Here is a 23037-nt window from a genome sequence, read left to right as displayed (position 1 = left end):
CTCGCTGTAAGAAGGCTTCTCATACGCTTTCCCTAACATACACGAATCTGTTTACCCGATTTTTTTCCCCAGAGTACACTGCGTGAAAACGTCAAGTTGAATATCATCCATTTATTCTGTCGATTTCTTCACGACATTCTCAATGTTCGCAAACGTTTCAACTTATGCGTGTTTCTGCCAAGAACAGACTACGAGAATAGTGCTGGAATTAGCTGGGACGTAGACACAGGAAATGGTTTGCATTTTTTTTTTTTTTTATTTTTTTTTATAAAGACAAGTTTCATTCCCCTTGCACACAAAAAAGTTGCAGTTTGAAGAATGCAAAACACGACTTGTTACGTTGAAGCGAGCTTCGTGGCATGGGATTTCCACCTACCAAGCCTTTCAAAACATTGTGTACTCTTCACAGCGAACTTCCAGTCCATGTTTACAAAGCTCTTATCTGGGAGAGTTTTCATTACTCCACACTCGCGCATTCTGCTAACTCTGCTTGCTTCACAGTTGACAGGAAAAATTCGATCTGTCTGTGAGTGCGCACCTCCATATTGCACTTGAAGCAAAATAAATAGAAGTGTTATTGTGCGAGTCTGACTGACATCCATGTGAAATACATTTTCTTCCGGTTTACTTGACTTAATAATAACATTCGAACAAGCACAATTCAAGTGCAGCGCCGTGTTTCGGAATTTTATTTCCGGAGCCTTGAGAGAGTGCTACATTCAAATTATTATTGTGGCAATGACTTTCACTGCTATTTTAATATTGCAACAAAAATAAAATATATTGTATTAAGTTTGAATCAACATCTTTCAACTACACCAGAAAATATATACTGCTGCATGTATTTGTATTTTTTCTTATTGTACGTCGTTTCTTGCCTCTGTAAATGTTTAGGATGAATGATGATTCGATGAAGTTGATTCACTTGATTTCACCACCATTGATACAAATGTAAAAATGCATTGTTTTCTTATCAGCGAACAGAAAAGTTACTCTTAAAGAGGAACCTAAGAAATCTACCGACCGATTTACAGATATCCGATTTTTAAAAAGGATAGCTTGGACAGCGGAAAGTTATATAACCTTGAGAGATAGAAATCGAATCATCTTTCATCATCGCGTCACATAACGACAACGTACAGTATATCGAGGATTCATTTAACTTAATCATTAAATAACGAAGTTAAGCAACACAAATAGTTGACATAACTAACAGGTCTATGTGGAGTAATTTGTTTCCAAGTGTGCATTGATTAGGTGTGAGGAGGATTTAGGTCAAGGTATAACATTAAAAAGAGTATTTTGGTTTTGAAATGTGTTTGCCTGCTTTCGTTCAAGATACAAGCAGGATTTTTCAGTTTTTTACAAAACCTGATTAAATGAATGAAGCAAAGATGAAAATTACATTTCACATGTTTTTATTACTCAAATTCTATTTTTACTTAAACAATCGCAAGGAGGCCCTTGTTAAGTCTCCTTCACCTGATTTACACCGGAAAATCCAGATACAGGGATATACAGAGAATGCCCTGATTGTCTCGGTGAAGCTTCATTGTATAAACCTTGCATAAAATGAACACAAAATTAAAAAAAATGTAACACATTGGAAATATTACTCACGGTTTTAGCTAGCTTTTTTGTAGTTCAGCGCTGTACTTGTTACCTTATACTGTTCGACGCTAATAATCCATAAACCATATTCACGAGAGCTCTCGACACTTAAACCAGGCTCACTTATCACTAACAAAACCACTGTTGACGTAACTTCCTAATTTCTTAAATGCACTTCCTGATGTTTCCGCTTCAGTCTGTAGAAGGCGATCCGATCCGGTTACGCTGCAACTCTTCCTTCCTCCAGGCTGCAAGTTCACCATTCAAGTTCCTTTTTGGGATCGAACTCACTATTCAATTCAGCATTTCAACGTAACGAAATATCAAAATGTCAACTGCTCGTGTCACTGCAAATTTTCCAAGTTTTGCCAGCAACGAGCGCGCGAACACGAGCCGCAAAGACGCAACATCATAACTAGGGAACGGAACTTTATGTGCTAAAAAACTCAGAAATATTTATTTTTTATGTGTCATAAATGTTGAAAATATGTGATAAAAACAGGAAAATATGTGACAAAAATAAAAACATTTGGTAACAAAAACAACCTATAACATGCATTTTAAACACCTGAAATCTGTTTCTAAATGATTACCTCTTAGTGAGCTACTTTTTGGAAGAGTTGCAGTGGATCACCATAGTTTGTTTCCAAATTCTCCATTGTAAATCTGTCACGATTATCTCTAAATAGCATCTTATATTGTGAGAAAGATCGCTCCACGTCACAAGAAACAATTCTTGCATATTTGAAGCACGAAATGTCACTAACGCTGAAGTTTTCCAAAGCTTCCTCTTCCTCTACTTCACTTTCCAAAACACGTGCAATTTGGCACAAAGTTTGAAAACCTTGTTTTTTCCCAAAAAATTCTGTACATTTAGACATTTGCACTCGTGCGTTAGATCCAGTGAATTCTTTCAGTTTCGTTTCTACTATACGCGGACGATTCAAGCTTTCGTATGGAATTGGAGAGAAAGGACAGGTTTCTTGAGATGTATGCCAATTCGACTTTTAAGGAGGGCTCCATCAACAGTTCTTGCAGAATTCTTCTTTGTCGAGATCATTTACAACAGATACAATTTTTGAAAGTCCTGGGCATAACATCTGCATCCAACCAAGTGCCCCATCGCGTAACTACAGATGTAGGGGGAAGGGGAACTTCAGGACATTTTTGTTTAAAAATGTCTATTCTTCTAGGCGACTTGATAAAAACTTTCTTCCCATTTGAAACCAGTTCATCGACATTGGGATAAAGAGCTCTTATCTTTTCACATATTCTATGCAACGCATGAGCCACACATGTAACGTGCACCATTTTGGGGTAGCTAACAGCAAGGCCTACTGCATGTAAGCTGCAGCATCTGTCAAGAGAAGAACATTGTCAAATTTTATGCCTTCCGGCCACAATAGCTGCATTGCTTCATTAAAAAGCCTTGCTATCGTTACGTGTAGCCAGCCCCAGCTACTTACAGCTATTTTCTCCCAATAGGATCGTAGGCGAGGTGCCAGAAGTCTGCCAGCGAGGGTGCTTAAAGACAAAACAAACCTAACACTCTCGATATGAAAGAGGTGCGGAGAATAAACATTTTTCCTTCGAGGATTTCGAGGTAGATGAAGTCAATGAGCGATTTTATGCATTTAAAATGAAAATTCGCAAAATATGTATTTACATACGGAAAACTGGAAAATATGTGTTTTTATGTAAAATAAAATTTGCTGTGTTGACATATAAGGCTATGATCAGAATTTTGGCAAAAATGAGGGTCTCTATCTTATCGCAGAAAAAACATTTATTTACCTGAAGTTCCTTTCCCTAATCATAACATCTAACCGCCGACTGCAGTCTTTGTGCGCCAAAAGTCCAGAACAGTCTATTACTTAAGAGGGGTGTGAAGTGTTCTTTCTCATTCGTTCCGGAGGAAAAGTCTTACATTAATCGGTTATAGATGCCCCTTCCCCAAAAAAGGCATTAGATGGACTGATCAAGGAGAGCTAATGTCTTTACAAGTCTCTTTATCTCCTTAAATATTTGACCAGCCCTCGTACATACATTTTTTTTAAAGAAAAAAAAATTCAGGTTACAATTTCAAAACATCTTATAACATAGTAAACACATATAGATTTTCCTTCAATTTCACATATTAATTCTGTTCAATCGTTTCTTACAATCACATAGTAAGAATAATCTCAAGAAAATATACACAATTACAATTTGTAAACATTGAAGCATAATAAACAAATTACTCAATTTCTTTTCATTACATATATACCTTCATACATTACATAAAATCAAGTTCGAATCTTTACTACATAATTTATCAATATACTATAAGTAACTTCAATCATTTACATATTGTCTTGCAGGTTTTCAAATTGTTTCAAGTGATTTACATAAATTCTCCTCTTACTGTTTCTGCAATTCCATAATTTTAAATTTTCTTCATGTTGTGATTCAATTATTTACTAGAGCGGGTACAGGCGGGTAAGTGTAGAACATTATAAAAATATTTTGATTTCTATCTTTACAAAATATCATCATACTCATGAAATTAATCTAACAGTAGACCTCCTTTCTCTTGCAATGATCTTTACCTGTCACTTCTTCTTTCTTCTTTAGTGTATCAGCATGCTCAAATTACTAATTTCAGGAAATTACATCGTACAATACGTCGCTTATCTCTTTACCAAACTATTTATTAACTTGCAACAGAATTCTGGACATACTCTTTCACTTAAATATCAGCATGTACTTTATTAATAACAACAATGATTTTCGGTTCGCCTTCGACCTACTATTTTTCATTTTTTGGTCCGCCTTCGACCTCATATTTATGTGCCTCTCTCGCTCTATATCTTAATACATACTGACTTTTACCTCATATAGCTATGTCCAAGAACTCTCATCACTTCATCATTCTATTAATGCTATTTAACATTGTTTTCCAAAGAATTTCCTCAAATAACTTTCTTCTGAGCATGACTGTTGTATCTTCTTTCTCATTTGTTCTTCATTATTCTTAACGATTTTGAGGCTTACTTCCATTTTTTCTATCTTATTACTTTTCTTTTTACAAAGCTATTTTTCAATTTTACAATATCTACCCGCTCATTGACAATAATAATATTTACCAGCACTTTTACCAACCATCAATACTTTTTTTTTCATCGAACCACAACTAGTTTTCACATAATTTATACAAAACAACTGACATTAAATAACTTTTTCTTTTCATTTTCTCAATTTTCAATATACTTGGCTCATAACAACATACAAACATTTTTTTTTGACAGCTTATTTACATTTGAACAATTTCCATCATTTTATCAAAATTTACATAAACTAGTGATTATCAACATTTCTACAAGTGAAATGGAAATTTCGATATTTTACATAAAATGTACCAACTTTAGGAAAACATCATTATCAATCGACTACTCAAAATATCTCTTCTTGAATTATGCGTCTTGGTTGTTACTTCCACTTCTAAAGATCCCTGTTCGTCGTAGCTATCATGCCTCTTTTTCATTTTCTTCTTCTTTTCTTTCTTCTTCTTCCAACTTTCGTCAAGTAGAGAAACTATTAGTCTGCCAAAACTATTTGTATTATCTCTTTTTCTTAAAGTCTTTTCTTTTCGTTTCTTGTTGTCCATTAGTATATTTTCCTCACTATGAGAATCATCACAAGCAACTTTCTTCTTAACTTTCTTCCATTCTTTCCTGTCTCGTTTCTTTTGGGACTTTCTTTCACGCTCATCAGATGAATGCATTGCTCTCTTTTCTGGTTTCATCTCTTTCATACTTGTGTCTGATCTTTCTGCGCTGACATTCTTAGATCTTTTACGAACTTTCTTCTTCGCTTTCACTGACGGTTCTTCAATTTTCTTTGCAGCTTTCAATTTATTTCTCTTCATTTTCTTCACTTTCTTTACTGAACTATATCTAGGTCTCATCCTAATTTTCTTCCGTTTACTGATCAGAGTCATTTCCGGTATCGTCACGTCTAAAGTTACACATTCTTTCAGTTCAGGAAACATATCATTTTTCTCAGGTTTTTCGTGAAAACTTTCTTCTTTACTTATCACTTCCTGAGATTGCTGTATTCCGAGTGACTCATCTTCAACTTGTTGATTTTTCATTCCCAACACGCACACTCGTTCCTCTAGAACCTGCACTTTCCAATCTGTCTCCCTTTGTTTACTTTCTATAGCCACTAGTAATTGATCAGAACTATCTTCTATCTTCTCACTGTTGTCACGGACCTTATTACAATCATATTTTACTTCATTAATTCCGGTCTGAAATTGACATGATACTTTATCTTCCTTCATAACGTCCTCCATTTTTTCTATCCTAGTGACTTGCACCTTCAAAACGCCTAGTCTTCCCTCCATCTTGTCATTTATGTTTTGCATGGAAGCATTTATTATTTCCTTGAGTTCCAATTTATTCTCTTCCTCTTTCTGCTCCAATTTTCTGTATAAGTCTTCCTGCAGGAGCCTATCTTTTTCCTCTTCCTGTCTCCGTTCTAACCTATTTTGTTCCATTCTTTCGTATAATCTCTCCCATTTTAGCTTATCTTGTTCCTTATTTTCTTCCCATTTTAGGCATAAGTTCTCCTGCGCTAGCCTACTCTGTTCCATAAGCGACAAAACTTTATTTAAAATTTCATTTTTCTTTCCCCGATCAATGTCAACTTGACAACCAAATTCGTCACTTTCTTTCGAAACACCCTGTTCTTTTTCCGATATTTTTACTCCAACGGCAGGTTCTTTCTCAACTCGATTCTTGCATCGTTCACATAAAAAGTCTTTACCAATGTCAGTTTCGTGTTCTTTATACTCTTCCTCACTCATTCCTATACAGTCTTTATGCAGCCATTGTTTGCAACCCAAACATTCTATCGCTCCATCTACTTTCAACAATCTTCCACAACAATCCAATATTTCCTCCCACCCCACTTCGGGTGCAAAGTCCTTTTCCAACGGAGTCTTTCCTTTTATGCGAACCATGTTGCCGACACACACTGACCAGAGTTACAACACAACGATAAATGTTTACATACACATTGCCGACAACGACGCAACACAATGCCTGTTACCCCTTTTACTTCTTCTTTCACCAAGACAATCTAAGGCAACTCCCGGGAGTTTCGGACACCATATAACATTAATAAGAGTATTTTGGTTTTGAAATGTGTTTGCCTGCTTTCGTTCAAGATACAAGCAGGATTTTTCAGTTTTTTACAAAACCTGATTAAATGAATGAAGCAAAGATGAAAATTACATTTCACATGTTTTTATTACTCAAATTCTATTTTTACTTAAACAATCGCAAGGAGGCCCTTGTTAAGTCTCCTTCACCTGATTTACACCGGAAAATCCAGATACAGGGATATACAGAGAATGCCCTGATTGTCTCGGTGAAGCTTCATTGTATAAACCTTGCATAAAATGAACACAAAATTAAAAAAAATGTAACACATTGGAAATATTACTCACGGTTTTAGCTAGCTTTTTTGTAGTTCAGCGCTGTACTTGTTACCTTATACTGTTCGACGCTAATAATCCATAAACCATATTCACGAGAGCTCTCGACACTTAAACCAGGCTCACTTATCACTAACAAAACCACTGTTGACGTAACTTCCTAATTTCTTAAATGCACTTCCTGATGTTTCCGCTTCAGTCTGTAGAAGGCGATCCGATCCGGTTACGCTGCAACTCTTCCTTCCTCCAGGCTGCAAGTTCACCATTCAAGTTCCTTTTTGGGATCGAACTCACTATTCAATTCAGCATTTCAACGTAACGAAATATCAAAATGTCAACTGCTCGTGTCACTGCAAATTTTCCAAGTTTTGCCAGCAACGAGCGCGCGAACACGAGCCGCAAAGACGCAACATCATAACATCTAACCGCCGACTGCAGTCTTTGTGCGCCAAAAGTCCAGAACAGTCTATTACTTAAGAGGGGTGTGAAGTGTTCTTTCTCCTCATTCGTTCCGGAGGAAAAGTCTTACATTAATCGGTTATAAAGGCAAAGTTAAAAAATATCCTTCCTGTGTTTATGCTTCTTCATTTGTAGTCATTGTGCAATGTATAAGTAAGCAAAATTATCTTCGACGGTGGAGATGTTAAATTTTGTCCACCATTTAACTTCCTTTTTGATGATGTACTGTTCTTTATAATTCCGGAAGACACGTAGATAATTCGATGTAAGGGTTTCTGCCTGTGGGATCCATGAGTATTACCGTGCAAATTGTCCATCACCATGTTCGTGCACTTTATTTGACCCAATAAGAGCTTCAAGAATAAAAAGAAAACTAAAAACATACTGTTGACAACTTCTGTACCAGCATACATAAAAATCCATTGCTTAAAAACACACAGGATATAAGAGAAAAATTAATGAAAATAGTCATGGACAATTTGCCGAGCAATACTAGTGGCTCCCACTGTACAGTGGGATGTTCAAGTATTGTGTGACAAACTCTTCATGATTAATTTCATTAATTTCCCCCTTGCACTCTATGTACCGTATTTTTTAGAAATTAATTTTTACGTATGCTGGTGCAGAAGTTATCAGCAGCTTGTTTGCCATTTTGTTTCAATTCTTGAAACTCTCGCTGGTTGAAATAAAGAAAAGAGACATGGTGATGGGCCATTTGCTTGGTAATACTTATGCGAGTGGGATGTATAAGTATTGTGTATCAAATTGTCCATGACTATTTTCTCTTGCATCTTACACGTTTTTAAGGAATGGATTTTTACGTATTCAAGTGTAGAGGTTGTCAGTAGCTTTTGACACTTCCTTTCAATTCCTGAAGCTATTTTTGCGTAAAAAAAGAAAGAGTATACACGTGGGACTGGATAATTTGCTTGGCAATACTTTACATCGTCAAGAAATGCGACAGGACATATATACTTTGAGGAAACAATCGTAATTTTTTTTGCCGAGTTCGTTCAAGTTTTCCCGCCATTTTCTTGGACGGTAAACGCAGACGACGAAAGCAACACAACCACAGCATTGAACTTTGCACGGTGTTATCCCCGTTTACGTTACAGTTTTTTTACCTTGCAGATTTCGTGCTCGAAATGCACAACATGGCACAAGTTGCTAAACTACAACTTCGGGAAGTTAACGGTGCGGGATAGAAGAGAAAGAGATAAAAAATGTAAACCAGAATACGAAACCTGCTGTGAGTCAATGAGGTAGAGATGAATCTAAGTTACTGTGGCGCCATCTGCCCTGGTAAAGCAAACGAGTTACCCTCCTTTATTGAACGTATGTGCAGCGTTAAAGTTATGTACAACGTCCGGCGATGCTGACATGAGGAAATTACTAGATTATCACATGCATCAATGCACCCGGAATCGTAATCGTGGGACGAGGGGTCTGTCCTTTACAATCGATGTTATTCTCTGGGGGACGAAATACAGGGTGTATCAGAAGTCCCTTACCACCCCTTGTAAAATCCGCAGTGATGTATTTTCATGGAATTTGATATGGGCGATACAAAATAGGCCTAGGGGGACACCTTTTGGAGTATGTCACGGGGATGGCCGCCATCTTGGTTCCGCCATCTTGAATTCAACTTTTTATTTAAAATGATAGGTGTGTCATATGATACATGACCATAGGCTAGAATTTCGTCAGGATGTCAAATCTGAAATCAAATTTCATGTAACTTCATTTGGTGAAAAGTTATTGGCAACTGCAAGTGATGTTTACCTGTTACAGAATGTGCTTCACACGTTGTGCGTGCTGGGCAATGCACGTGTGCAGACGCTTCTCCCATTGTCTGTGGACACCGAGCAATGTATCTGGTGAAATTTTCTCAAAGGCAGCCATGATACGTTGTTCCAGATGACGAAGATCACGAATTTTCACACCATACACCATAGCCTTAACGTGTCCCCAAAGGTAGAAGTCCATTGGAGTTAGGTCTGGTGATCGGGCAGACCATTGAACTGGCCCACGTCGACCAATCCATGCCCCAGGAAATTGTTCATCCAGGTACTGACGCACCTGGACGCCATAATGGAGAGGCGCACAATCTTGTTGAAAAAACCTGGGAAATGTACCATCTTCCGACATCAGAGCTGGCAGTATCTGTTCCTGTAGTATCCCCAGGTATCGTTCCGCATTTAAATTTCCTTGAATTAAAAAATGACTCATTATCCGTGTTCCCCATATGCCTGCCCACACCATAATTTTGCCTGCACCGGTCATTTTGGAGGGATCTGTCCATGCGGGTTGTCGTGCGACCAATAGCGCATGTTTTGCCTATTCACCTCCCCATTTACGTAAAGTTCGCTTCATCGGAATGGAGTATCTGCATAGCAACGTTTGGATTTAGCCGTAATTCCGCGATAGCCCACTCGCAAAACTGCACGCGGCGATCTGGATCGTCCTCGGAGAGGTGTTGCTGCATTTGCACCTTATACGGATGCCACTTGTGCCTCTGTAGCACCCTGTACACCAAACTGTGACTCATAGCACATTGCATTGCTATACGACGTGTGCTTCTCTGCGGTGACGTCGAGAAGGAGGCCAGCACTGCCGTAGCTGTTGCTTCATCCGTGACTGTCTGCGGTCGTCCACTACGCGGTCTGTCCAAGACCGTGACCGTCTCCTCGAATTTGGTTAATAACTGTGACACTGCAACATGTGACACAGGGTGACGTTCTGGATGACACAGGTTGAAATCGTATGAATAATGTACTGTTTGAAAGGCAACTGCACAGTGTGCGAGCACTATACTTCCCACAGAGAACCCATAATTCGCTTCTAGGGCTATGACATGAATCCGAATAACGTATCTGACTGGTGATTGATATGTAGTATTGAAGACGATTTTCCCCTTGCATACTTATTCGATTCCTTGCAGATATGTTAGCCCAGTGAAAATTAATAATCAAAATGACTTTCAGAGGGAAAAGTTACGATTATGTAATGGAGATAACGTGCTTGTTGCATATCTGTGGTTTTGACGGCACATGTGTTACGTACGTCAAGAATCGGAAATGGATTAAGGGTTTTCGAAGAAAGTGAGGAAAAGCCTTTCCATTTTCTTCTAGCAGCTGTTGAAAGAGAAATCAGCACGTTCGTGATCTCGGAAAGCAGAAAAATATAATAATGACTTCAATCTTCGTTTCTTCACGTTGGCCGAATTCAACAGTGACGAAACGTAATGTTGTATTGTGATAATTCGTAATTATTCTTTTCTTGTTTGTTTCGTGCGTCCTGAAAGCACAATCGAACGTCATGCAGCACTAGCTCTCAATGGAACATACGGACACTATTTATTATTTTGCCAACATGCTATTTACGGAAGTTCGGTCGGTTCCATGCTCCGGATGAAAATTGAACAACTATTTGAAGCCGCTGTGCCAGAAGGAGCCATGTTTGTTTACAAGTATTTCTCCCCCTTCAAATCTAAGAAAAGTCTGACTGAAAACTCTTTATTAGAATCATCAAACTGAATGCAAGACGCGAAGCCATTCTCCTTGTTTGGGCGGTACCTGCATGTACCCACCTCGTTTCTCCCGTAAAGACACACACATTATTCAATTACAAGTTATTTGAAGTCTGCCTATAACACAGATAACCCACACAGATACCTGGCCATTGACTGTGTGAAATTTATGAACATATTTTATCAATATGTTTATCTTCTCATAAAAACGAAGTATTTTCATCTTCGCTAAATCTGTCCATCAAGTCAGCCTCAGTGATGGAGTGGTTAGCACGGCATGCCACGAAGCCACGAGTCCTAGGTTCGAATTTTGAGTAAGGCATGAGGTTTGTGTTCGTTCCCTCATCTATTTCATGAATTCACCATTCATCCCCATTGTCGCAATTAGTCTAGATAAGCAGAAAATAGACTTAACCAAATTACAAATAAAAACGGCTTCCCAACTACAAAAACACATATTCTTGACGTTTGTTTTAAACTGCTTAAAAAGTCTCTTACGTAAAGCATTGTAACCAGGCACGTATCTAGAAATATGTTTCTGGGGGTGGGGGCGAACCAAGTGTCTCAGGAATAATAATAATAATAATAATATTAATAAAATTGAAATAATTATATTAAATGAAATTAATACTAATTACAATACATAAATTAATATTATATTATTACACGTATAGGTAAAAAGGCTGTATATAAGAATAGAGATATAACAGTGCATATTCATTACGTAGCTTACGTGTAGTTAAGATCGGAATACTTTTCATAAAAACAAGTCCCCTGGCAATGAAATTAATGTCAAAAAGATTAATAATTTAATATTTATCGAATAACAAAAATGATGTTACATGTAGTTGGAGAAAAGTTAGTTTCTGATTAAATGTCCACGTGGCTCCACAATTGCAACAATTCCAAAATTTAGTTTTATGTGATACGTCAAACAACTTAAAGTTTAGAAAAAGAAATCTTCTTAGCTGTTAAAGCTTTCTCCTAGACGAGGCTTGTAAAGTTAATAACAAAATAGAATAACTACGTATTTCAGTTTATTAACTGTATAAAATGTAAAACGGTTGTGCTGATTCACTCATTCATTTGGAATAAAATATATTTTTATTATTATTAGTTTTTGATAGTTATTATTGTATAATAAAAATCATAAATTTTATTATTATAGTTTTTATTTCTCCTCTTCAAATTTTATCAATGGTTGCCTTCCTGATTGCTTGCTAAGTGGTAACGTCGTCGCCTTGTAGACAAGGGTTCCGGACTCGATACCCGGTGGAGGCACATAGTAGTTCGGTCTCCACTTTAAACTGTAAATCCAGTCCCGATTAGCCTTCCTGTGCATAAAATGGATTTAAAAATTGACTGACGGATTGATTTTGTTTTTATCAGTGATTTGACAACCCACCCCCACGAATATTACTGGCGACGCTTATGCGAGAGTTATTGCATATGTTTTGTTTCTTGCAACTCGTTCACAAATTCTCATATCGGCGACTGGAACGAGTATGAGCAATTCATTACATGATGACGTAGGAACATCATTTTTTTTTATTTTGTCAAGTTCTTCCCGCGATTTCATGTTTCCGCGAATGAAAAAAACAAAACCGATTTTGCCGTGGAACAGGTTTGACACGAATTCCTTTGTTGCGGCAGCCACCCGCCATGTTCCATTGGTGTGTTTTGTAACTTTCTCTCCCTTACTGGAGGCGAACATCATTTTGCGTAATGGCAGATTATGTCGTACGAGGAGGTCGCCGTGTGTTCGTGGATGCGAGGAGGTGTCGGGGATAATGGAATGAGATGGTTTGGAAAGTTCTCGGGTAAAGGATTGATGGAAATTTCCTTCTACATCCCACTGATGGTTTTGCAACGACGTTTGTGTAAGAGTGTTGAGTTTTGATTGCCTGTTTACGGTTTGACGCCTGGCATTGCTTTTGTTAGGTTAGAGTGGATTGTAGCATACGACGTGGGCATAGGCGAGAATCTGGAATGTTTTTCTGGGAAGGGCACGAAATATACTGTAAACGTATCAGACGTAGCTTTGGAAATGTGCATGTGCAGGTTTTCCTAGATGATACAGAGTGATCAAAAAGTTACGTAACCCATGGAGGGACTATAAAAGATGTTGGAAATGGCCACCATTCAGTTCCTCACATATGCGCACCCTTTTGATCACGTTCCTGAAGACCCTCTGGAGTGTATCACATGAAATGTTGTCCACGGTACGTTGAATATTCGTCTTCAGTTCATCCAAAGTGTGTGGATGCGTTACGTAGACCGCAGACTTCAGAAATCCCCAGAGGAAAAAGTCCGGCGGAGTGAGATCGGGAGATCTGGGCGGCCATAGTGGCTTCGTAATGATGCGCCCAGGTCACACAGATTCAAACAAATGTTACATGGGTTGCGTGACTCTTTGATCACTCGGCATATCACACAATATTATACAGGGTGTTTCCGTGATCTTGATTTAAACTTGCAGGGTGGATGGAGACTGACTCCAAGTACCAATATGAGATAAGGAACGCCGGTCCGGAAACGCACCATTAAAAAGTTTTAAGCCAATAGTAGTTGGGGCCTCATATGACAGTGGAGTAAGACAAATGAAAGATGCGGCTTGTAGATTTAATACGGACGTTACTACAGTGTATCGTAGCACTCTACGACGAAAACGTTGCAGTACTTGTTCAAAATTGCAACCCCCAGCGTCGATGCAGGTACGATAGCGTCGCAAGAAGCTCTTTACCCATCTGCTCTAGCATCCCGGGAGTCGTTCTGACGATATCGCAGGCAGCAAGGATTCTTGTCAGGAGATGATGCAAGGGGTGTCTCTCGGCTCAGTACCCAATCGTCAACCGTTTAAGTGAGGAGGACCAGGGACCCGTCAAGTATCTGAGCGACGCTCGCTGAGTAGACGAATCATTTACTTGGCGCTGTTTGCACATTGATCAAAATATCAGTGCCTTTGAATAATCTGTGATGAATGTGGCTGCGTCGAGTGGACAAGATTTCGGTGTTTGAAAAGCTGTTAATTATGGAAATAAAATAGTTGATGTGAACAAAACTATCGAAATTTTCATTTTCACACACTTGCAGAACTTTCCAAAACTACGATGTAGATTTAATATTTATTATTTGGAATAAACAACACTTTCATTTTAATACAATTACAAAAACTGGAATATTACATCACCTTCTGTTACTTGAACTTCCTCTCTAATTACGCTATATCGCAAGCCGTTCTTCATAATTCATAAATATTTCTTCATTGGTCGCCACCCGCCATCCATCCTCATGCAGTTTTCCTCTTCTTCCCTTTGCCTCACGAGATCGTAACACCCTATATTCTGTGGCTCAAACCTGTGGCGAGCAAGGTTGAAGTTCGCTCAGCGATCAAGTGAGCAGCGCTCGCGGAGCAACGACTATTTGACTGTTAAGTAGCTGAGCGATCACGTTGCTCGCTGAGCGCTCAGATACTTGACGCGCCCCTGTTTGCAAAAATCATTGCTATTTCGTCAGAACGACTCCAGAGCGGATTCGACGGAGTGAAAATCTAATGGTGCGTTTCCGGACCAGGGTTCCTTATCTCATATTGGTACTAGAGTCAGTCTCCATCCACCCTGCAAGTTTGAATCAAGGTCACGGAAAGAACCCGTGTGTGTGTGTGTGTGTGTCTTTGCTACGTGCCAGTAGAGTTCAGTATGTGCAAAGTTTACTGAAGTCAGATATAGATGGCAGCACTAGGCCGAAAAGTTAAAATTAATACTTATGCTTATAAAACTGTTTATAAAAATGTAAAAATAGAGGAAAGGATACCGGTAGTAATAATAGATAACAAAAAGAAAAGAATGAATAGAATAATAGATATACGAGAGGGTATCAAAAAGTTCGTGCAATCACCTGGAAGGAAACAAATTTGGACAAGAACGAAATCATGGTGGTATTAGTCCTTCTCCACATAGTCGCCATGCTTGGTGACACATTTCTTCCAGCGGTCTTTCATCTTGCGTAAGCCGTTTTTATAGAACACTGCATTTTGGGCCTGAATCCACTGTTCCACCTCAGAAATGACATCGTCCCTCGTGTCAAAGTGGCGTGCGTCCTTTGAGTGGACGCTTCGTTTCCGGAAAGAGGAAGAAGTCACTCGGTGCCAGGTCTGGGGAATATGGATGGTGGGGCAAAATTTCGTATCCTAATTGAACTGTTGTCGAAATGGATGCATGGGCAGAATGGGCTGGTGCGTTGTCTGCCAATAGCAGCACTCCTTTTATGAGCTTTCCTCGTCTTTTCACCTTCAATTTTTGACGTAACTGAGCTGGGAGATCACAATAATAGTCACTTGTGATTGTGTGTCCCTGTGGGAGGTAGTCCGTCAGGATGACTCCCTCACAGTACCAGGAAACGGACAGCATCACCTTAGCGGCTGACGTTTGCACTCTTGCCTTTTGGGGGGCGGTGAGGATCTTAGTTTCCACTGCTTGCTCATCTCCTTTGTTCCTGGGTCATAAAGGTAGATCCAGCTTTCGTCCATTGTAACCAGTCTGCTGAAAAAATCCTCTTCATCCAGCTCAAAGCAGCCTAACATCTCTAGTGCTGCTTCCTCTCTAGTCCTCATCTGGAAAGGGTTGGGAACAATCGTGGCATCCACCGTGCCGACACTTCATGAAGGTGCAGCTGGTGATGGATTATGTTCCAGATGGACCCATAACTAACAACGATTACAGCCATCACACTTTCAATGGTGATCCTCCTGTCTTCCATTATCATCTTCTCCACTTTCTCCATCAATGTGGCTTCATTTGTGAAGGACGGTCTCCCTGCACTAGGGGCATCGGAAATTACCATGTGACCGGTTTGGAACTGCCGTTTCCACTTGAAAACCACCTCATAGGATGGGCTTTCCTCCCTGTACATTGCTTTCATCTCATCGTGAATTTGCTTCGCTGCTTTCCCCTGGAGACAGGAATTTGATGACGCTCCATTCCTCAATTTTGTCAATCATGACACCTTCCTTTATTCACCTGTTAAAAAAGGATAGCAATAAACAGACAAGAATTTGTGTGCTTAACCTAGAAGGACCATTGTACAATACATATATCCGAGGGGGTTTCTAGTTTGTTTCCTTCCAGGAGATTGCACGAACTTTTTGATACCCCCTCGTATATGTGAATGTTACAACTGAAATTAAAGTTCTCATATGTAAATAGATAGCAAATTGTAAGAAGTTGAAACGCTGATATAAATTTGAGTCTCCCGACAGATCTCGTTCTGTTATGGCACTTACAAACCCCTTTTGGAAATTTTTTGGCTTGCATCAGTGGATACGCGTTTCAGTCGCAGTACCACAGCACTTTGGTTGCGCGTCACAATCGCGTTCCAGTCGTGACACCGAGTTCACACTTTGTGGTTGCTAGCAAGTATAGTTTGGTGGCGCGTGCCAGCCGATGCCCCACAGGTTTGGAAAAGCTAGTTCAGTGAAACCTAGATACTAAAGATGAGATGTATCCAAAAGTAACGCCGCCAGTTTTGGACTTGCTTGTAACGCAGAATACGAAAGTTCACAGAGGTCAAGAATAGACTTGACCATAGAATACAGCCTTTGGAGCTAAGTGAAGTCAGGAACAGCATATACGAGGACGTATCCACGTGCATACAAGTCCATCCCATTAAAGGAAGGAAGTCCAGTCCGTTCCAGAGAAGGAAGTCCAGTCCATTCCATCGAAGGAAGTCTGGAGAATGAAGGACCAACGAATACGAAAGTGAAAATAGCAAAGTGAAAGAACTACGATAGTGCATCGATACAAATATTTCGAAGATCATGGACATATAAATATTTAAAGAAGAATGCTATAAATATATACATATATGTAACAAAGATAATATACCCATGTATTGTAAAGGAAGTTAAAGAATATAATATGCTTATCATCTCCATTGGGAGATTCTCACTGTTCTGATTCACAATTACAACAAGGAACCCATAATCCTCGAGATATTGCCGTGGAAAGGGTTTGCACTCCAAAAGGAGGTAGCAACACACCCCCCCCCCCCCACACACACACACGAAGGAATAGAATGAGGAGAAGTGCCAGAAGAAAATTCTTCGTATCTGGGCATTGACTTAAAAAAAAGGAATTTAGTGGGCCACGGTCCCTTAAGTTTGACAACCATCGCTCTAGTGTTTAGGTATTTCATTTATCCAGGTTGGAAAGAAAGCGACAGCGTGTCACGTGTCAGTGCACATTATTTCTTCATTTTCTCGTGAACAATATGCCTGTCCGGAGTTTAAATAATTTGCACAAATTTTACAACATGATTTGCATGTAGCAATGTCTCTTCTTACGTTTTCTAATAAACTGATTAGTGCAATTATAGGCCTATCTGTACCATCACCCGATGACGGCATCATGCGAACTAGCAGAGAAACAAGTGCCGTTTGACGCTTCGGTGTGAAATCTCCCTAAGGCCACACTGTTGCAGTCTCATATTCGAACGCGAACCCTTTTTTAAAACTTGTTCTTATCATCTTTCTCGCTTCTTCTTTCGAGAGTCGTAATTCCAGTTTGAATGCAATAAAGCAATGACCGCTTATATTCGAAATCGTGATATTTCAAATGTTTGTTTTACACCACTTCACCAAATTTCTCCTGTATTTAAAAACCCTTAAGCAATTCCTGCCATTATGTACGGTTGTCCGACGATTAGCACTTCCCGAGTCTTTCCTCAACATCAACCGGGGCGAAAAAAAAAGAGAGCTTAAGACCTCTTTTTATTGAATCCTGAAGTACCGTTGTTCGGATATTACAAAACTCGCAAGGCTTTAAGCTGGCGAAAATCACAGGTTTGTTGTCATCTTCTTCACGAACATTCTTGCAAGTTTCGAAAATAGCCTGTGCTATTGTGCGTGCCGCTCGAGCATGTGTGATGCGTGTATGACGCAGTTCATTGCCCGAGAATAACTGCAACTGGAGTGTTAAAGCAGCGGACACTTTTCCTTCCAGGTTGCGTCCCTAATTAAAATATTTCTGCTGAAAATATGTCCACAGGTAGACATAACAGATTGCGTGCTCTTTGAAGGTAGAGATTGAGTTGTTTTGTGCGTAAGTCGTGCGTTTCCTACAGCAGGAAGCAATTATTATGTTGTGGATTTTGCCAGGAAGGGGGTAGGGAAATTGAGTATGAGTACGAAATTCCGTGCTTGTAGCCTACGAGGAGTGTTCAGCAAGTTTCCGCCAACTCGCGGGCGTGCCAAAATGACCATGTGAGCAGGACACGATATTGAAAGAGAATACATTATTCAAAAATACACAATATGTCTATGTTTAAACATCCTAACCGTGCATTATCATTTCCACCGTAAAAAACACTGCAGCACGATTTCCTTTATAAAACCAAGTCTATCTTTAAAAGACTGTACAGTGGAATGCACAAGTATTGCTCCGCAAAGTGTCCTTGACTCTTGCCCAACGTGTTTTGAAGAAATTGATTTATATGTATGCTGGTGCAGAGTTTGTCAGCAGCTTATATGGCGTTTTGTTTCAAACCTTGAAGCACCAATTTGGGTAAAATAAACAGAATAAACATAGTGATGGACAAGTAATACTTATGCATTGCAACCAAGGTTGACATGTTTAAAACTCTTGCACAGTGGGATCCAAGAATATTACCGTGCAAATTGTCCATCACCATGTTCGTACACTTTTTGACCCAACAAGAGCTCCAAGAATTAAAAGAAAACTCAAAACAAGCTGTTGACAACTTCTGCACCAGCATACATATAAATCAATTCCTTCAAAACACGTTGGGCAAGAGTCAAGGACAATTTGCTTAAAAACACTTAGGATGTAAGAGAAAAATTAATGAAAATAGTCATGGACAATTTGCACGGGAATACTCATGGACCCCACTGTACAATTGAATACTATATAAACGAAACAGTTTTGGTCCGTTCTCAACGCAACGTTATTAGTTTCAACGTATTTTGTTGCATTCACAATAAAGTGTGATATTTTGAGAAATCGTAGTTACCACGTGAATAAGAGAAGGATCTGGCAACGGTGGAATAGTTGAACCTTTTTGAACAGCCCACATGAGAGATTTACAGGCAACGTAAATAGGTATTTTAAGAAGTTAGTCAAATATTTACTTTCCAACTAGGAACACAGTCCTTCCTTGGATGATTGAGATTCCTTATCAACCATTCTTTTTTTATAGGATATGTTTTAAACATTTTATTTGTTTAAAAGTTTTTTATTGGTTGAAACACTGTTTAAAACATTAAAAACATGTTTAAAATCATAGAGAACGTTTTATTTGCACCACCTGCTGGCTGTGTTTATTTGTAAAGAAAGAAAAAAGAACACAAATTATACCAACCCTGATCGGATCGCACTCTACAGTTCCTTCATCTTAAAGTTAAACATACAGGGTTTAAAAGAAGAGTAAGAAAATATGGTGATGGACAATTTGTGTACACACAATCTTAGGTGCTGCGAAATGTCCAGCACGTTTGAACGAGAGCGAAAGCCCCGATAAGATCAGAGTAAACGCATATTGCATGGGACAAGGCGAAGGCACGGAGCAGTGAACCTTCTCGTGTAGGTGTGGTTAAGAAATGTAGGTGGCGTTTTTACTATCTGTACCGTCGCGTTTGGTATTATGGAGTCTTACTGTTTTCTTCTTCTTTCGCAGCTGAAGTACAAACGGCGCGTCTACAAGATGCTGAACTTGGACGAGAAGCAGTTGAAGGCCCTCCACACTCGCGCCAACCTCCGCCGCCTTGTCGACTACGTCACCAATGGGCACGTCGAGAAGATCACGAAGATGTGCTCCAAAGGGCTGGACCCCAACTTCCATTGCGCGGAAAGTGGAGGTGAGTTCACTTACCCTTGTAAGTTAAAAAGGAATGTGACGTTTTCGCGATACATCGCACGCTGCATAATATCTGGAGAGTGAAGAAACTTGTGAGCGGATAAGAAATGTTGCCCTGAAGAAGGCATAGGATTGACACTTTTAATAAGAGCTTAGCGTAACGCAGAAAAAGCGAATTTGTTTGAATTTACAAAGTTCTGACAACGAAGTTAGTAAAAAGGTGTGTTTTATACAGCGTATATTGCTGACAACGAAGTTAGTAAAAAGGTGTGTTTTATACAGCGTATATTGATATACCTGTAGGTTTAATTGTATCCTCTGCAAATATGCTGTATAAAGTAACAAACTGAAGGAGTACTAAGTGAGGTAAGTGTGCATTTGGTTAGGATTTATACTAACCGTAAACAGAACGAAATTATACTTTACAAAATTTGGTCATTTCGACTACATAATTTGGTAACTATAAGCAAATGTGCAAGATTACTACAATCAGTGGCGTAGCAACACATCGCAAAGCCCTGGGCGAGATCAGAATCCGAGGCCCCCATCCGTTCAGTAAATTTGAAATCTCAATGTGAATCTCTACAAAATCTTCGGGGATACGTCAGCAATTTATCATATTTAAATAATATAATATATTACTGACGAAAATGATATTTAATAATTTCACTCACCCGAAAAATGACTTTCTTTGTTTCGGGAGCTGAAATCGGAAGCTGTAGGATAGAACCGTACCCATGGGGGCCATGCCCTCCCTCGAACTATGAAATATTATAATGTGAAGATATAAAACCTATGAAAATAATATTGACGATTTTTCAGATTGTGCAAGAATTTCGATTTCGTCCTTTCATACATGAATGAGTTGTTTGGGAGAGAGGCAGGCTGCAGAAGTCTGCAGTCTGCAACACTGAGTAATTTTTGCTTTATAACCATTGATGCAAGTCCACAAGACATCCAGATTTAGTCCATTCTTTTTAATCCCTGTCCCGACTTTTTTTTTAAACATTAATCGTGTTGCAAAAATGATTCGTTCTTTTTTTTGTTAAATCAATCAACATCATTTCGGATCTTCCCTTTGTTCCACATTTTCGGATCCTCCCCCCTTCCCCCCTTCCTAGAAACATCCTGGTACTGGCCTGCTGTAGGAAGGAAGGAAGCAGCACAAGCATTTACGCGCTTCACACTTTATCGTGGCAGTTGGAGGTGCTTTATTGTTAACTTACTAAAGTCGAGAGTGGAAGATATGAAATGGATAAAAATATCCAAGGAAATTCTTGTGATTTTTTTAATAAACTTTACTTTTCAGATGAGAAATACGACCATAATTTTTACTTTTTTCGGTCCCCTTTAGGCTTAGGGTCCGCTTGTCTGTGTGTTACGCCCCTGATTTGACATATTCAAATTATAACATTTAAGTAGAATTTTTTAAAGGAACAATGTTTTAATTTTATTGCGCACAAAATTTCGCCCTTTTCACATTTCTTCTCACTTCCATATATTACATTTTTCGTCAACCCTGTGGGACGCGAGACACCTTTAGGCGCGACTAAAATAATTTGGTTATGATGAACAATCATTTGTTTCTCACGTATTTAAGCAAATGTTTGGTTACGAGAAACTATTTTATTTTTTGTTATTGATTGATTTGGTGTATATTACTTCACCTTCTGTCACTTTTGGCTAATCAAAGATGAGAATGAGATGATATGATGAAATTGATATTAACAACGTTTTATTATTATTATTATTTTTTATACGTTGCCTGCTTGTGATGTGTCATGAATACATTTCTTTGCCACACTTCAAACCATAGCATAGGAATACATAATGTCAACCATGAACGTAATGTGAGTAATGAATATACATTAACATTAGAGTCAGGAAAGCCCTATAATCAAAGTTCTTCAGGGGCATGAAAAATTCATACACACAGAGGCGTATATTCCAGGCTATGCTACCTGCGAAGCCCAGGCTCAGAAGAGAAGAGAAAATCGGTCGAAAAATGTGCATAAAATTGTTCATTTCAATAAGAAGATGATGACATTTCAGTAGTTGGCACACTTGTTTCTTACAAGTTGTTGCACTAATCTCTTAGGAGTTGGCAATATTGCCCGCTTTCTTTGAAATCCCCAGGGGACTGCGTAAGTTGAGCTTGGCAGTCTTCCTCCTGTGATGCCGTCAGTGTTGCGAACTCATTGTTCCCAGTGTGGCATCTTCCCATCAATGGGGAATTTTGGAGCGAAACTATTAGAGTAAAGGGTAAGAGCGTTGCTTTTATGACATAGAAATTTTCCTCTGGGCCAAGAACATAACTTTCCAATGATGATCGAAAAAGGCCTCCCCCCGCAAATATTTGTCCATTCGTATTTGTATTCTAGAAAATTAATATTTTATCATGTAAACAGAGCCATCTATTGAGGAAATCATGGAACTACACATTTTATTGTGAAACAAAGGCACTTAATATATTGCTATTTTCTGAAAGAACTGGACGTGATGGATAAAAATAGATTTCATTTTTGGAATCAGAATACTGAAATTATTCAGGGACAACAGTCATCTGTGAGTCGTCCAAACCTATGCAGGCCTGTGTAATCGATAGCAATATTTGAACACAATTTTCACGTAGAATACGTTTTGTTTATAATATGATTTCAGTAATTTTAGTTATTTTAAGTAGGCTATGTTAAAACAATCCATGAAATGAGTAAAAACCAGATTTAGTGGTTTAATTGGAAGCACCAGTGTCCTAAAATCGCATTACAAATCATACACAAACAATTATATTTATCAGGCGCGGCTTCGGGCGAGTGCCCCAGTTGCCCCTCCCTAGGAAAGACTCTGATTAGAGTTCAGCTTAGATTTGTCCCCCCCCCTTTTTTACTCACATTGTTAATTCACCTTTCTTGACTTTTGCGTTCATATATATAAAATACAGTGGACCTCTACACGAGCCAACAAATATGGCGGTAAAGATTATGCAAGACAATTATTTCTGCACACCATTCGATCATCAAACTGTGGAATAATAATGGCGTACCCGGTAAAAATGTAAATATTCCCCATGCGGCACAATCCACAGAGA

The 23037-nt window shown here is 38.9% G+C and overlaps 1 protein-coding gene across 7 annotated transcripts in view; it reads left to right on the top strand.

Annotated features, from left to right (window-relative positions):
• Prosap (SH3 and multiple ankyrin repeat domains prosap) overlaps positions 1-23037 on the top strand; it is a 363699-nt gene that overhangs the window by 284397 nt on the left and 56265 nt on the right. For all 7 annotated transcript variants that reach the window (XM_083133802.1, XM_083133805.1, XM_083133803.1 and 4 more), the window contains one exon: positions 19770-19950. In XM_083133802.1, the coding sequence (XP_082989928.1) occupies positions 19770-19950 (181 nt within the window). The remainder of the gene's footprint in view (positions 1-19769; positions 19951-23037) is intronic.

The sequence above is a fragment of the Lepisma saccharinum genome, chromosome 13, assembly GCF_977018435.1.
Source record: "Lepisma saccharinum chromosome 13, izLepSacc3.1, whole genome shotgun sequence".
In the NCBI taxonomy this organism is placed as follows: domain Eukaryota; kingdom Metazoa; phylum Arthropoda; class Insecta; order Zygentoma; family Lepismatidae; genus Lepisma; species Lepisma saccharinum.
The sequence above is the reverse complement of the archived record's forward strand: the minus strand, read 5'-3'. Positions and strand labels throughout refer to the sequence as shown.